The sequence below is a fragment of the Hylobates moloch genome, unplaced genomic scaffold (assembly GCF_009828535.3).
Source record: "Hylobates moloch isolate HMO894 unplaced genomic scaffold, HMol_V3 SCAFFOLD_1, whole genome shotgun sequence".
NCBI lineage: Eukaryota > Metazoa > Chordata > Mammalia > Primates > Hylobatidae > Hylobates > Hylobates moloch.
The window spans coordinates 154,046,447-154,064,138 of NW_026652276.1; the positions used below are offsets into that span (position 1 = coordinate 154,046,447).

At 32.6% G+C, this 17,692-nt stretch overlaps 1 protein-coding gene across 1 annotated transcript in view; it reads left to right on the forward strand.

Moving 5' to 3' along the window:
* Positions 1-17,221, forward strand: part of AGMO (alkylglycerol monooxygenase) — a 345,679-nt gene extending 328,458 nt beyond the window's left edge. The window contains 1 exon segment of the mRNA XM_032753455.1: positions 17,147-17,221. Coding sequence (XP_032609346.1) covers positions 17,147-17,221 — 75 coding nt within the window.
* Positions 17,222-17,692: the final 471 nt, after the last annotated feature.

A 17,692-nucleotide genomic window follows, 5' to 3' on the forward strand; every position in this document is an offset into this window, starting at 1 on the left:
CATTCCCTTCAACCACATTCTTTTCCTTCCTGTCCAATGCAATCACTATGTGTACTAACCACTAAAAGAACTGAAAGAACTGTTGAAAGAGTCATCATTAAAAGAACTAAAACATATGGTCCAAAATCATAAAACAAAAATTCACAAAATACACACACACACACACACACACACACACACACACACACACACCCCATAGTCAATATAGTATTAATGTCTCTCATTCCTCTGAAGGAAGATGTACTTCTACTCACTATATATCCTTAATATAGCAGACTTCTACTTTTTAAAAAATGACATAAATAATTCCATACTGTTACATTTTCACTCAAATTTGTTCTTGAAATGTATCCACATTGGAATATGAAACTTCATTTCCATTTTTATCATCTACAGCATTTAATTGGTTGTATATATTACCATTTATATGTCTTTTTTTCTTATTGATAAATTTAATAATTTTCTTCCTACAATTTTGCATGTATCCCTGAATTTTGATATGCAGTATATTCATTGTCATTTAGTTTTATTTAATAGCACCAAACCCCCAGGACACACAGTTTACTTACATAACAATCCTTCACATGTACCCCTGAAACTAAAATAAAGTTAAATAAATAATAACATTTCTCATAAATTATGGTAAACAATAAATTATTTAATAGTGTGCCATTTATATACCAGTATTTGGTTTTCAGTAATTCTATTTTGCTTTATATTGTTTTTCCCTCTCCACCATTCTTCTCATTTACTTTCTTGAATTTCAGTTAGACACATTGTATTTTTCATTTTAACTTCCACATCTCCAAGTATTTATTTTCATATTGCATTATTTTCTTCTGAGTGTGATTAGTTTTATTTGCCAGTTCATTGGATTTTTAATTTCAATATATTTTAATTTAAGACGTTTCTATTTGATGTATGTTTAAATTTACCTGCTATTTATTTTTAGTCCCTTATTTGTTTCTCATTATTTCTATTTTTTAATCCCTTTAAACTTAAAACTTACTTTATAATATCTTTCCTGCTTCTTCATTACTTTTTATATTTGTGGTGTAAATTCTCCATTTCTTTCATATATTAAAGTCTCTCTCAAGATGTCTTGTTTTTCTTAAGTGTGTGTGTGTGAGAGAGAGAGAGACACACACACACATAGAGAGAGAGAGTATGTATGTGTTCATGCATTTAAATTTTTATTATGAACTCATCCTCAGTTGAGATTGTCAATATCCCTGGGCTTCCCATGTTCCTTGGGATATGGGAGCATCTTTATGCTATTTAACATTTCTTTCTTTGGGGGCCCCAACAATTTCATATGACAAATTGTAGAAAGAAAATTATCGTTTCCATCTACCACAGCCCTCATAGATTCAAGGTCACATTTCATGGCTCAACTGCAACATCACAACTTCAACTGTATTTCCTTCCTCACCTTCTCGTTTTCCATGGACTCTAGTATTTCTTTTCTTTTAAGGTAAGCTATATATTAGGTTTTCAAATGATGTATTTATTTATAGTAAAAGAGAGTTTTGTGTCTGTGAATTAGGACACTTTATGGAAGTCCCAGCCCCTTTGAGGGTATGAGATAATAGACATCTATATTTCACATTGCTAAACATTGTCAAAGGGATTGGGCATATATGCATGTAAACACACACACACACACACACACACACACACTTTTTCTGTCACTCTGTTTCTTGCACTTATATAGGAACGTAATGCATGCTCAATTGATATGTGTTGATCTATTGACCCTAGAGTTCTTAAATCTCCCATGCAATAAGCAACTTTTAGTTTCATACTTTATATTTTATATCTAAAAAAACCTTGATTTTATTTGACATGTACTTGAATTCAGTATGCAATTGGACCGAAAGAGTTTTGTTATTATAATGAATTTTAGTGATACTTTATTATTTTTTATCATTACTCTTTAATCTTTTCATTAATACTATAAATGAGTGATGCCTATAGAATTCCAATAGAAAGATTTGGCTTATTCTTTGACCATGAAAGTTTAATAAATTAACTGTTATGGTGTGAAAATCAAGGCTCTTGGATTTTAGTGTTACTTACCACTATGTTCATTTGGGTCTACAGTTTACAAAAAAAAAAAAAAAAAAGAAAAGAAAATAGAAAAAGGAACCCTATAAAATTATAGCAGTGCAGAAAGTGTAGTTTTCTAACGCCCATTAACAATTCCCCAGGAAAGCAGGCAACCCCTCCATGGACAAGAACAGAGACAGGGTTTGATCACAAAGCCAAAGCCTTGAATTCTCTTTCTGATTGCTGTTTGGCCTGAAGGTTTGCTAAAAGCATCACAGTCCTAGTTAGACTGTTTTCCAGCTTTTAAATACACTAGAGTATGATTGTATTATGTGTTGACCCTGATTTATGTTGAAAACCCAGAAACATTTTTTCCAGAAGAAGTGCTTTGTGTATGTGTGAGCCTTTGAGGTCTGGTCCCATCTGAGAGTTGACTGGCTCACCTCAGTGTACTGTTCATTTATTCAGATGGCTTGCTGCTGAAGGAGGAATCTTTGAATGACCAGTGGTATTTCAGTGAAATAAATACTGTGAAGCCAATATGGGTTTTTTAAAATGTATCACCATGATGTAATATGTCAATGCTCAATTATACATTTGCATGCACCTTAAAAAATCCTGTCTCTAGAGAAAAACTGATTGTCATAATACTGCATTTCAATTAAGCCCACATCCTAGGCATTCTGAGTTCCAAATTCCTAAAACCCTCAAGTTAATGTGTTCCATGTTGTGGGGTTAATTTACATAAAGTCTTGGAGCTCCTGCTGCACTGTTTCAAATCTTGGTAGCTTTGATATTCTCTGTAGTGCTATACACAAATATTATAAACTAGTTTTCACAAAGACAAGTTATGATTATCAGCAGGAATTAGATTCATACAGTGATCTCTAACCATATAGTATCAAAACAATATGCAGACCCCCTTCATTTTGCAGTCTCTATAAAACACATCTGTTCCACTGTATGTGTTTTGGAAATTAAATGTACTAATATCATTCCTACTGACCCAGCCGCTAAACTCATGGGGGAGAATTCTGGTGTACGACTCAAGCTGTGTTGAGTCTTCAGGTCTTTGGGGGATCTGGTAACTCACTTCATCACAGTAAAGAAAAAAGAGGAAAAAATAAAATTTCCACATACATGTGCTTTCTTTTGATCAAATTGTAGAGAAATTTAGACAATTATAATGAATTTAGTTAATATTCCTCCTTGTGAAATTGCCAAGGGCCCCAACAGTCTTCTCGTTTCAGGATTGTGTAAGTTTCTCTATGAGTCTTGCTTCAAAACAAGGAGAACCCTTGTAGTAAATACTCTGTGGGGGACTGATTTATTGCAGAGGATCATCATTGGGGAAAGAAAAAGCTAGTATTCGATTTAAAATTAGCTTACTCTACTTATAACAGAAGGTCTTGATATATTACATGTGTTGTGACAGAATTTATATTGGACTCATTCATCTGAAAGTTTGAAATAAAACTTCTGTTGGCATAGGCTCTTATAGGATCACTGCTGTCAAAGATGCAGTTAGAAACAGCAAGAGATACAAAGAGATGTAGGCAGTTAAAGCATTGCTTTAAAATAAGCTTTTTATGTCCAAGAAGTCAAACTAGATATTCTTCTGTGTATTAAGATAAAGTAGAATCACATCATTTGTGCATTTAAGATACTATCAGGATTTGGGACTTACCACCAATTGCAAGGTGTATTCCACTCTTTTTTTGACCCTTACAAAAGCAATCACGTCCTTTAAAAATGTACTAGAGTAATAAGGTTCAATATTAAAAATACAAAGTAGCAGGCCCTACAGTAGAAACATGTTAGAGCTCCTCATCCATTTTTTTTCCTCTGCTCTTTTCCCCTTGACCCAAAGATAGGATTGGTTTGAATTGTGAGAAACCTGTATATAGACTTTCCTTTGGTTACTTTCCTCAGCCTTGCACAATGGTTCTCAAATTTGAGGCTGTGAGAAAATTGTCATAAAGCGTTTGTATATACAAAACCATGTATATTATACTTTAGGGGTTATTGAAGGGATTTTCTAGGGTAATTTTAACTCTGCATAACTTTTGCTGCGTGTGCTAACTTCAGAAGCTAACCAAAGAGGTTTCTTTTGCCTTTACTTAGTCATGAGAATTATTAACACATTTCTCCAGAATCCATAAAATGCACCTTTGATATAATCATAAACACATTGTCAGCTACAAAGATACTTTCTGAAAATTCACAGTGTCCCAAAATATACTTTTTCTCTTATTCAATATTTAATATTGGTTACAAATTTCCCATGGATTTGTTTTTACAGATTTTTCATAACGTAAATATTTTTAGAAATTCTAGTAATTTCTTCCTCTCTGTCTGTCTCTCTCCTTTATCTCTCATTGAAGAGAGAAATAAACAGCAACAAAGTATGGATCATGTAAAAACTAAACATTTTAAAGGTTTAATTTTGTATCTGGATATATACAATACATTAATGGCCAATCTGTGTTTCTTGAACTATAAACACAAACAAGCAAAATATTTTACCTGTGAAATTTCCATTGTCCTTGAAGCACTCCATCATTTACCAGTAACCATCAAAATTGTTCATTTTACATGTTTTTATTTGAGTACTTGCCTTTGCAAAATTTTCATATGAGTTATTGCCACTGCTGATGCTTTATCTACCATACCTTTGGCAATATCCACTAAGTTATTTTTCAGAGATGACTTTTGTATATCCTAACTTTGTAAAAAATTTTGGGAAGCAGAGTGCCAGGAAGCTAGCTTATCTCCATTGAGGGGATTAGGAATCTTGATATCTAGGAATTGACGATTTTGGAATCTATCTCTTCCATCCTTTGCTATTCTCTATACATACTTCAAATGTGTGGAGGATGCTTCTATAAAAGGATTTTTCAGGTATTTTTTTTCTGTTCAATTACATTATTGTGCAAAAATCTGGGACAAGAAGAAGTATTTCTGATGTATCCTTTTTATTATAAATTTAAATTTTCCTGGAGGCTATCCGGGGAAATTTATATTTTTTAATATTGTGTTGGTCATTTTTATTATTTTTTTCACATAATAGAACTGATAATAGATCTTGGAGATTTTCTATTTCTACACTCTCATTGAACAAATAAACTGATTGTCCTGAGAAAATAAAACAATTCAGCTATTCGTGACCCAAAGGATGAGAATCCACGTCTTGTGGTGCTCAGCCAGTGTTTTTTCTAGGATATCAAACTTTGGAATGTAGCAGACGTCTTTATACTTTCAATTGTGGTTTTCAAAAGTGATGGGTAAGAGGATCCATTGAGTTGGAAAAAATTAATAGAGTCTTTATTTATACTTGTTTTATCTCATGAATTTAAAAAAAGATCTATTTTTCTGTGTCTCATATCAATAATAATTGAACAAAATAAGTTAAATCCAATGAGGGGAAGAACTTCTGTGATATATTTTCAATGCCAAGTTTGGAAAACATTGCTGTAAATGCTGATCTAATGTCAATACTGACAATAATAACACAATATAATCAACTGAAACTACTGACGTTTGTTGAGTGTTTGCACATATGAAAGTCTGTAGTAAGTTTTCATGTACCTTACTTAAATTGAACATTGCAACAACTTGGTGAGATTATCTTTTTCAGCTGAAGATACTGAGGCATAGCAGGATTAAATAAGTTGCCTAAGGTGGAACTGTGATTAAAATTGACTTCTTTTGTATCTCCAAAATGCTACTCAAAGCACTGAATCATGGTTACTTCAGGGAATACTCTACCTGCTAGATGAGGATGATTCATCGCTTACTCTTATAAGAACCTTGTTAAGATAGCTGTGCTGGATATGATTCATTTTACAAGTAAGCTAAGTCAGTGGAAAATGTAATATAGTCCTGGGATTGATCTCATTTTAGTAAAATATTTTTCTTTTTCATTGAATGACAACGTTATAAAGATAATTCTACCTGAAGATTTAGAAATAAGGTCTGTACAAATCTAATATATGTTCATGAAAAACTCAGGGCTGTATTACTCACCAATGACATCTCTGCCAAGAGTGAAATGCCTGGCATAAAAAAAGAGTGAGATAAATATTTGTGAATGAATACAACCTAATAGAGACTGATTCAATGTAATTCTTTTTATGCAACCATTCACCTTTGAAGTAGGTCCCATGCTATTGTGTGTGTGTGTGTGTGTGTACTCCACACCTAACACTAAATAAATAGTGAATGGATAGAATAATGTATTTATTTTAGAGAAATTTGAAGGGTTACTATTTTGTGACTTTAATATGTTAGGTTTTCCTACATTGAGTCTAGACTGAACATTTTAATAGGTTTTCAAGAGTTTTGATTGTCTAGCAGAGCATTGTTTAGAATACAGCAAAGATGTGGAACAATAATTCTCCAAGGCATTTTTCTGACCTTTCTTCCTCCATTGTGTCCTTCAAGTTGGGCCCTTTCGTTTGCAGTTCTGTTGTCAATTCGCTAGTCCAAAAATGTATCATGGCATTATTGTGGTTCTGCTCAAAATTGACTCAGCTTTGTTGAATGTTACTCTTTTTATGTTTGTCAAAAAATATTTCAAGAAACACTATAACTAAAAAATTGTTTTTTGTAGAAAATGTTTATGCATATATTTCCATTGTGTTGCTCAGGATCCCCCTGAAAAAGATCTGTATAAAAATAATTATTTTGGACATAGTTTTATATATGAGTGGGGAATTTGATGTAATATGAAAGAACAAAACAGTAGTTTGGTAATAGTGAGTGGGAGGATCTTTAGAAATTATTCATATTTTTGTCATAAGTAAGGAATTAAAATAAAAATTATGTTAAGACAGTAAAATGTGTTTCAAAAGGCTGGTATAAGAACTCAAAAAAACATGAACACCATGTTGTAAAAGGACAGGGTCCATAACAGAAATACTCCAAACAAATGATCAATCCATAATTGTAATAGTTACCAACTAAAGTTTTACGCCACTTTGCAGAATTGTATTTTCCCAGCAATTATCATATAGCCACAGCTTTAAAGGCATCATTTTAATTTATGACCACCAATGAGAAAGAGTTGACTAAAATCTCTCATGTTCCAAAATCAACTTACAATTTATGTCTCATCTGTCACCTTCCGTTTTCACTTTTAATTTATTGAGTCTTTAAAGCAAGTATAGTAGCATAATAGTCTCTCTTATATTCTTATAATACTTTATAATTAAAAAAGTAAGTCAATACTCAGTAAAATCCTGTGAAAAATCAGGGAAGCTATTACTTCCATTTTATAAATACAGAAACAAAATCAAATTGACCTCTTGAGGCAAAATAATTTGTGTTGAACTGGGACAACCTAGTTTGCTTACTCCTTTTTCCGAGTTTTTTTCTTTTGTTTTACCAGTCCCTTTATGTCCCAAGTTAGAGTAATTGCAATGTGTGTGCTGTATATATCATTCTTAGTCTATTCACTGATTTATTTATGACACTTTTATTTTCTGTAAAATAGCTTTAAGTTTTTGAATTAACAGTATCAATTTATCCAAAGCTGGTTTTCATAAACAACTTGAAAAATATTTTCTCTGCTGCTTTTATTCAGTAGTTATTTTTATTTGAAAGGGTCTAATTTAAAACCCAGATCAAATCTACTATCTTGGAGGAAAGAAAATTATCACAGAAACAATAAGTATATTAAGGAGAAGAGGCCTAGCCAAATATTTTTTTTGAATTATTGGGATAAAAATAAGAATCTTAAGACAGAAAATTAAATGCAATTCTGTTCTCTGTTATAGGAATATCACTCCATTAACAGGAAATTGAACAGTTACCTAGTAATATAGATTACTGAAGCTCCAATTCCTTTCTTTAAGTAAATTCTTATTCTAATATGTCAAATATAGGAATCATTTTTAAAAATACTCTGCATTTGTTACCTATAAGCATGAATGAGTTGTTTAAAATTTCAGTTTCCAAATAACAAATCCAGAAAGTGAATACATATTTTTTAAAAGCCAGGAAATTCTGTCCATCTGACTTAAAATGTAAATCAACATCTTCTAGATTAATATTAGCAGAGGATCTTATGTACTATTTCATTGATATACTTACCTGGAGATTGTAGCATGTATTAAGGTTTTTAAATTATATTTTTGAACATATGAAAAAGAAAATGTGTTTTAATGCAAATGGATAATGCAATATCTGATTGTTTTTTGCCTGGGTCATGGGAAAAAATGGGAAATCAATCAAATTAAGTACACACTTTGATCTTATCATATAAGGAAAAAGAAAAATTATTGTCCCTGAAATGTGGAGATTTCACATCTTTCCAATACTCTTTATCATTTGAGCTCCTTCCCAGCAGTTGACACGTTTTTTTCACAAGCTTTGTTTTAATAATAAAAGTTATTATTATCATCATATCATCATCATCATTATTTGGAGTAAAAGAGATGTGAGGTGTTGATACAGGCTCACACCTTTTTTTATAGCTTGAAAGGAGAAAATATATTCTTTGAATGTTTGTAGTGTTTATATAATCAGTACCTGTATTGCCAAGTCTTATTGAAAACAGCTGGGTGCCTGCTGCCTGCCTCTCCCTTTGTTGGAACTGTTGCCAGAACAGGTAGTCAAAAATGGAAAGTAAGGGAAAATTCAGGCATCTGAGGTGTCTCTCAAGAAAGCAGCTGTGGCTTCCTTAGGAAGCAATCATTGTTTCCCATCAGTCAAGACTCTGTATACCCTTGGGTCCAGTTCTGGCATGGCTGGTCCTGCAGTTTATGACTTCAGACTTAGGCGAGAAACCATTTGGGCAGTCCCATCTCTGGCAGAACACTGAGAGAAATCCCCCAAGCTGCAAGCCATATGTGGGCTGCTGGACTTCTATTAGCCTATGCTGGGAGGGTCCCATTTACTGGGGCTGTAATCATCCCTTTGACATAAACAAAAACAATACGAAAGAATCTTTTCAAAACATGTCTTTTCAAGATAGGCTGTCCTATTTTTAAAACCAGACATCTCTGTGATTTCTGTAAACATGGCATTTTTTTCCCTAAAAATGAACTCATTTTTTGAGACTTTTTTTGTTTCCTACATGGTAGATAAAGTCAAATAATTTGTTTAACGGTACATTAAAAATCCTGGATAAGCAGTATTGAATGCTGTTCCGCATTTGTAAGCAAATACTCTTCCAGATTGAAGTTTTTGTACATCAAGTATTGAAAACTGTTATCCATGTGGGATGCCTTAGACTCTTTATTTATGTCAGAGAAATGCCAGAAGTATGTTTTGCTCTTTGGAATACACTGAAAATCAGTGTGCTGTGGTAACAGGATTGGGGAGGAAATGGGCGACACTGCCAGTCATTTAGCACAAAAATGACCTTTTGGTAGAAGACTAGGACTGAATTATTTTCTTGATAATTTTTTATGGAAACAAACCTCTGGTTTTAAAATGTAAATGCTTTAAATTTTAGTGGTCAGTAATAAATGGTATTAGAAAAGTGTAGTACTTTGAATTTAGATTAAATGTCGTGTTTCTCATCATTCAAGAGAGTTCTGTTAGGACACTTAAGGTCTATGATGAATCCAGCAACATCTTATTCAAAAATCTTCTGTTTCAAAACATGCTGGATATGAGGCAAACAGTTTTATGCCAATGTTAGGTGTACGCAGAAAAATTAATGAAATTGTTTCTAGTTGTAGCTAGAACTTATTTACAGAAATATTTGTGAAATAGGAAAGTTAAAGAATTTTTAAATTCACAGAACTATCTTATACTTCAAAAAATAGTGCTATCATAGTTTTCAGAGCATGGGGGCAGGTTGTTTTGAATGGTTTGCCCATCACTAATTTTAATGCATAAAAAATCTCAGCAGAGAGTCAAGCTAGGTATAATGTTCATCAGATGCCTTGTTATTTTTCTGCTCTTGTTTTATTTCCAACTTTATAAAAACTAAAACAGACCATTCTTAAAAGTTTTTATAGCCCTGATTTTTAAAAAATTTTCTTCTCATATCCATAAAAAGTAAGGAACATGAGATTCCACGGTGAGCACCAGAGGAAGATTATTGGTGGAAAAATATTATTTCTCTAAAGTACACCTTTACTAAGATACTTTTGCCAGCATGATGGTCAGTGTTCTTCCAAACATTTCTTCTCACAAATAATATTTGGTCCTTTATTAATTTGACCTATTGCAACCCTCTCTCTGTGTATCCTTACTGTTTCTGCCCTGTAGTGTTTAAGAAAAAGTCCAAAAAGTCACTCTTCTGTAGCATTAAGAACTTGGATGATTAGAAAAATACAAATTCAAGCTTCAATTTAAACAAGGCACATTTTTTGGACACCCCCGAATATATTCAAGATTTATAAATCACAGTCATAATTTGTGATTCATGATTTATAAATCACAGGCATAATCAAGTTTGGTTGTCTCTAAGTTTTCTCTATGTGTTAGTTGTGGTAAATCTATTTTCACTTTTATTTATTTATTTACTTATTTTATTTTACTTTATTTTTTTGAGACAGAGTCTCGCACTGCCGCCCAGGCTGGAGTGCAGTCCACGATCTCAGCTCACTGCAAGCTCAGCCTCCCGGCTTCATGCCAATCTCCTGTCTCAGCTTCCCGAGTAGCTGGGACTACAGGTGCCCGCCACCGCGCCCGGCTAATTTTTTGTATTTTCAGTAGAAACGGGGTTTCACCATGTTAGCCAGAATGGTCTCGATCTCCTGACCTCGTGATCTGCCCACCTTGGTCTCCCAAAGTGTTGGGATTACAGGCGTGAGCCACCACGCCCGGCCTATTTTCACTTTATGCTAGTGTCTATATACCTGACCTTTTGACAAACTTAAACTAAAAATATAATAATCTAAGCTGGTAAAAATTGACACGTTAGGTCAGAACATTAAGAGTATGTGTATCAAAATATTTAGAAATTCCCCAGGGAAACAATGTAAATAGAAGTGTGTCGGTGTTTATAAGGAAAGGCAAGAATCTAGTAGTTATTCAAAGACAATTTAAAAATCCACATTATTGGGTTGTCATTCTCTTAGAACAAGAGTTGGTAATATTGGAATTTTTAAGGCCATCTATCTTATAAAAACACTTTATTCGTAACTTCCAAATCAAAGATGAAAAATTCACAGATGTTTTTGAGAAATACAGCATCTATTTTCACTTTATGCTAACTATGGTTTATACAATTTTAACCAGATGGGTTTACATGTGCAGTAGCTAATTCATGCCAACTGTATTAAAGTATATTCTCTGAATTATGGGTAGGCTTTGGAGACCTCTAAGTGATCTCTAATCTTGTGGCTAATATTTATGGTTTTCAAATGTTATCATGATAGTTTAAATGTGGTCTGGATGAACAATAGGCTTCTCTTCTGTAGTATTGTCCAAAAGGATGCACACTTTCTTAGGCAGTTTAGACTTTTAGAAGTGAGCAAATAATTGTATATAATTAGGGAACTGAAATAATGCTTGAAATGAAAGATTCTGCATTTGTTGTGTAAATTAAGCTAGTACTTTTTGTTAGTCTAATTATAAGTGTCTTTTGCCTGCATTAAATAGTGAAATAGTGAAAATCTGATATTTCCATTTTCGGAGTTCAGCTGAAGCAGTGAAAACTCTGTTTTAATGTGTATTTTGTATTTATCTTTTTAAAACTTGATTGTGTTATGTTTAATATTTTCTCCTGTTTGAAAATTAGTATCAGTAGATATTTATTGATTGAAGGATATTCTTTTCAATAAGGTGTGCAACAAGCACGCAAATAACCCTTCTGATACTATTGGTACTCTTTTCAACAAGGTGATGTTATCACATGGTCATTCACATGAACTTTCTTTTTACATTGTTTTTCATCAGCTAAGAACTGTGATATATATTTATAAACTAATGTAATACTGTTTGATTTAAAATTTAGATAGGAAAAAACCTTAAAAGGCCTCATATTAAACATAGCTGTGATTGTGTTCTCTTGAATGGGGTATAGAAATAAGCACAAAGAGATAATGCAAGATTTCAAAGTAATAGATGCAGTATTTGGAATTTATTTCTTTAACATTTTCTTTCCCTTTTTCTGAATATGAATAAATATTTTGGTAACATATAGAATATTTTCAAAGTGAAAATCAACAGTTCTCAATTTCTTGTAAGTTGGCATTTGTGAAACTGGGTTGTTGCAAAATTCTAGGAAAAAATCTATAATTATCTAATATATTTCTGATGTTTCCAGTTCATAAAGAGCTACAGTACATTTGGCTCCAATTTATATTCTAGTTCCATTGTGCTTATTTGTCCTCTTGTGCTCATAGGAAATAGAGATATTTTGGAGCAATCCAGGTTTGATCTCTCTTTGGGTTCTTATCTGTACAGCAGACAATGGTCATCTCAAAAAAAAAAAAAAAAAAACATTGTGTTAAAAAGTGTATTTAACAAAGGATTAACTTTGGTTTTCTTTAAATAATTTAGGAAAAAATACTCCATATTTAATATGTTTCCTTTAAATCAATTCTTACTGTTGGGATTGTTTTAGTTCTATTAAATAGTTAACTGGTATTTTATAAACCTCGCTGATATTACAGAAATAATTTTTCAGAAAAATGTACTCTTCTATTTAGGGCCAGTGTATACATTTGTTTAGAATACAAAATAGTTATTCTAATATTCTAATTCTTAAAAAGTTTTAGGGAAATTTTAGGAAATAAGTATATAAACCTATATTTGGCTGAAAAAAATATAATTGACTAAATAGTAATAACCCTTCAATTTGTTGTAAAGTGACTAAGTCTGACATCTTCACAAAAATGCCATTTTATGCTTAAAATAACTCAAATTTCTTCCTTTACAAAGTAGAGTGAGTGACTTTATCATTCAGCAAAATGACTTAGCTCATTTAACATGTTTATTCATCTTATTAGTGATTCAGGGATATATACATAATCATACCACTGCTGGCAATACATATAAAATTAAATAAGATATATCTCAATGAATGTTTTCTATTTTAATCTTTGTGACAATAAATACATGTTTGGGAGACCAAAAAAATTAGCAATTTCAGAGATTTTATTTCTCTTGTGAACAATTATTCAAGTACATTAAAGCTTTCATTTTATTTGTAAGCTTATCTAAAGGCTAAATTATTTGAAAAGTCTTATTTCATCACTTCCACAAAGGCTGTGGAAGGTTCCTAGCTAGTTGTAATTGGAACTTTCCACTGCACAAGGTGATACTTGTTTTTCTTTTCTCTCTGGTTACTTATTGGTAAATATAGTAAGTGGATTAAAACCAGAAGAGACAGATATGTACGTAGGTATAAGTCAAATCCACCAGATTTCTTTGTAATTTGAGGATTTGCAATTTGAGAGCATGCAACAAGCAAACTATTCTCTCTCCTTTAAGATTAGATGCTTGATTTGCTTATCATTAGAGCCATTTTGAATAAGACCTCTTAAAACACAGACATAAACCTGGATGAGATGGTACGTCCCTATAGGTCCAACTAGGGAGGCTGAGATGGGAGGAATGCTTGAGCCCAGGAGTTCGAGTCCAGTTTGGGCAACGTAGAAAGACCTTGTCTCTTAAAACAAAAGCAACACACACACACACACACATAACTGAGAGGAGCAGCAGAATAAAACACCAGTCCCCATTAAAATTTTAATATGGATTACTGGCAGATTAGCCACCTGCCAATTGATGAACTTTTTGGAAAGGCATGGTGGAAACATGACAGCATGTGTACAGGCCAAAGTTCAGGCATCAGAGTTGAGGTTCCTGGGAAGTCAAGGAAATAGCCTGAAGACAAGGACCACTAATGATGTGTTAGCACAAGGAGAGCTTGACACTAAGAATGAACTTCTTCTGCTTTATATTTAGAATCCAGCTGTTAAAATCATGGGACTTGCCTAGAACTAGGATAAGATAAGTGTGCATTGAGTTTGTATGTATCCGGAAACGTCATATATATAGATTAGACAAATATTGCAAAATAAAAAGTCTACAATTTTCATCTATTCTTCCACTAGTCTAAGTAGGAATTCTGTATTTATTTAACCAATGTTTGAGAAATGTATTAATGAACTATCAAGTGACTTATTTAATCTAATTAACTAAGGATACCTAAAATAAATGGCATAATACAAAAATCAAGAGAACAGTTGGACAAGGAAAATTTTAAATGGAGTGACTACAGTAATCAGGTGGTTATATTGACTCTGTCAAATATCTGGCTTAAAATTATAGTGCAATATATATTTGAATCTATTATACATTGTATGTAATATTTATATATAAACATATATTCTAAAGTATAAAATTAACTGTTTTCTTCTACTGAAATATTTTCTAATGGAATGGTGAATGTTTCAGAGTCACATATTTTTAGAAGGGCACATTTATGTTATTTTATTTCTATGATCCTGTGCCAATCTGGATTTTATTATATATAAAAATTCCAAATTTGTTCTTAAAATATTGATTGTGAAAAGGTCTCAGAAGCCTAGCAGTTACCGACACAAGAAAAAAAATAATAACTAGGAAAATCTAGGTGATGACTACAGAAAAGGAAATGAATTCACTATGGATGTTCATATTCTTTGAAATGATTTCCCAGGTTTTGCAGTTAGATTTTCTTGGGGTAAATGTAAAACTTTATTCTAGCTCTGATATTTAGTAGTTTTGTGATTCCTTGGTAAAACCACATGCATTTTGAGTTCCTTCTGTCTCACTGCCAAATTGGATACCAGTACACCAAAGTTTGTCATGAGAATTAGGTGACATAATCTAATAAAGGCATGTAGGACAATGCTGGCCTAAGCAAAGGTCTTCATTGCATATTAATATAATCTGATCCTGACTCCTAGGCTTAACCAGTTGTACATCTCTTTGAAGGGATAACACATAGGAGCCTGAAACAAGCAAGCAAAAAGCAAACAAACAAAAAAAACAAAAACAAAAACAACAAAAAAAAATAGGACTGCTAACTGCAGTACTGCATTTTCGGTAGGAATTTAAAAGCATTTCAGATAATTGGAAACGGGAAGATTTTCGTGATTTACTTAGAGCTAGGTCCCAGAGGATAAAGGATGTGAATCACAGTTTCAAAGGTGGAAAGATTTAGTGGAAAGTGGTGGATTAACAACAAGGCATAACTAGACTTGTAATATTTTCCACTTCCTCTTTAGGTAAAAATTTTTAATAGTACTGGGAGTCAAGATGAAAGTATGGATAGTCTAGGGGAATTGAGAATGGAAAAGAGGAGAATTATGAGATTTATGAGAATACTCTGAAAACTTTGTATACAACTTTTGAGGTTTCAATGAAGTAATTTTCCTCAGCCTTCCCTTAGGGAGATCATCCTTGTGACTGTAGACAACAGATTCAAAACCAATAAAGACTTCTAGTGCCAAATATAGCTTAGATTTCACCACCCTGCACAACACAAGGTATCTATTAGTTGCTTGCTGAATATTCTGAATCTAAAGTAAGTTATTTACTCTGATATTATAGATTTATCATCTCTGTCTCACTTGAAAATCTATCTTCTCAGCGCCCCTCTCAGCATTAACCCATTTTCATGGACAAATGCAACTCATTGCACAAGTCTAAGAGCTTTCAAAAATACTCCCCCCAGCACAGTATTATTTTACCTGGCACCATCAGAAGAAATCCCATGAGGTCATTTCTCTTGAATTACAGTCAAAAGAAACAAAATCAAAACCAGCCTTTAAATATATTGTATTTGACTTCTGAGGCAACTCCAAAATGTTAATATTATTCTTGACTTCTCCTTCAATATAACTGCTGATTTTATTTTTAGTATTTTTTCATATTGTGGATGTTACAGGTTAAAAGGAATGCATGAATTTGAAGGAGTCCATCAAACTGGCTAATGTGAAGGATGATGGTTCTCTAGAAAGATCCAGGAGGTTCATATGAAACTGAACAACCCACTCATAAATCGAAACATCCTTGTTTGGGAAGATTTTTTTTTTTGCTTGTTTGTATTTTGGTTGTTGGTGGTGTTTTTTCCTCATTCATGCTTTAATAGCAAAATCAGCATAGTTCAAGGTATTTTCTGTGAATTAACAGCTGTCCTCAGTTAACAGTCTTGACTTCACCAGAGTTCCCCACCCCAGAATGCTCCCATGCCTTCATCTTCTTACTTAAATGTTATCTTTTTGTATATTTCAGCGAATCTTCTAGGTATAGACATATTCTTCTTGGGGAGAGGCATCTGGTCCTATTTTAATAGTATGGAGGGGAAGTATACACATATATGAAAAAATATAGAGAAACTCCCGCACAGCTATCCCAATAACTCTGGTTGTTTTGTCATTGTTTGCTTTCATCATCATTCTAGTACCCAGCCACCTAACATGGTGATCAGGAAAGCAATCCTATAGTTTTGATTATCAGTGCCTAGGTAAGAGCATAAGGAAGTGTTTGCTTTTGGGAAATCTGATGGTGCAAAGACCATGACCAGTACCTGGATTGAACAAACTCAATGAACTTTTGAGGCTGCTTAATATGATTTAGTTAAGTCTTCAGTGTGAAAGAAATTTGCAGTTACATTTTTATATCTGATAAAATCAAAAGACTGAGGAGGTAAATCATCAGCAGTGTTTAGAATTTAATTCACGTTGGGCGAAATTCATAGTAAGCTAGATCATACTGCCTTGGAGGCATTCTTTAACAATGTTTTTACTTCTCGTATTCCAAAGATTTCTTAGCCTAATAAGCAATTAGATCATTTAATATAATACATACACCATGCTGTATCCCCAAATGTCAGAAGAAATGTTTGAATATCTAACTTATCTAGCCTCATTCCTTGAAATGACCCAGATCTGTGAATATAAGAAACAAGCCACAGAAATAAAACTTCTAAACTCCTGCTCCTATCTTCACACACCATGTTTTAAGTTAAATTGGCTAAGTTCTATCAGTGAACCATTGCTAGATTTAATTTAAATAACATGACTCCCTAAAATGTCCATGTTCATTTTCCTCTAGGGAAATATTTTTAATTCAGTTGAGCAATAGTATTGATTCACTTCTAACTTTTTTTTTTTTTTCTCTTTGTGTTTTATTTCTTCAGATTGTTTTTTCCATTTGCATTGCTTTCTGGGGAGTTAGAAGCATGAAACAACTCACCTCTCGCCCTTGGAAATAACCTGAATGTGTACATAATTCTTTTCTTTTAATGAGCTGTCCACAAGCATATTATGACTGTATATTAAAATGTAATTATCTTATATAAGGCTTATATAAACTATTTCTTTAATGAAAGGTAAAATTACTTATTTACTATTGTTTGCTTTTCACATTTGTTATTTTCTATTAAAAATTAAAGTCAGTTTTGGTTACTTCCCCCCTTTATTACTACAATTAAAAAAAGATTTCAAATATAATGATGTTATGTTAACCGATAGCCTATAAGATAAGTATAAAAAGAAGGGATGAAACTTAAAAACAGTAAAAACAAGAAGGAATATTGCCTTTGCATCGATTTTAAAACAATGTTTCCTTTGATGTTTGCTAAAATTATGCATAAATACGTATTTGTAGTCATAAAAATGTATTACATTTGTTGTCTTCCTAAGGCTACATTTACCTTTGCAAACCATATAACCTAAGAAGCTGC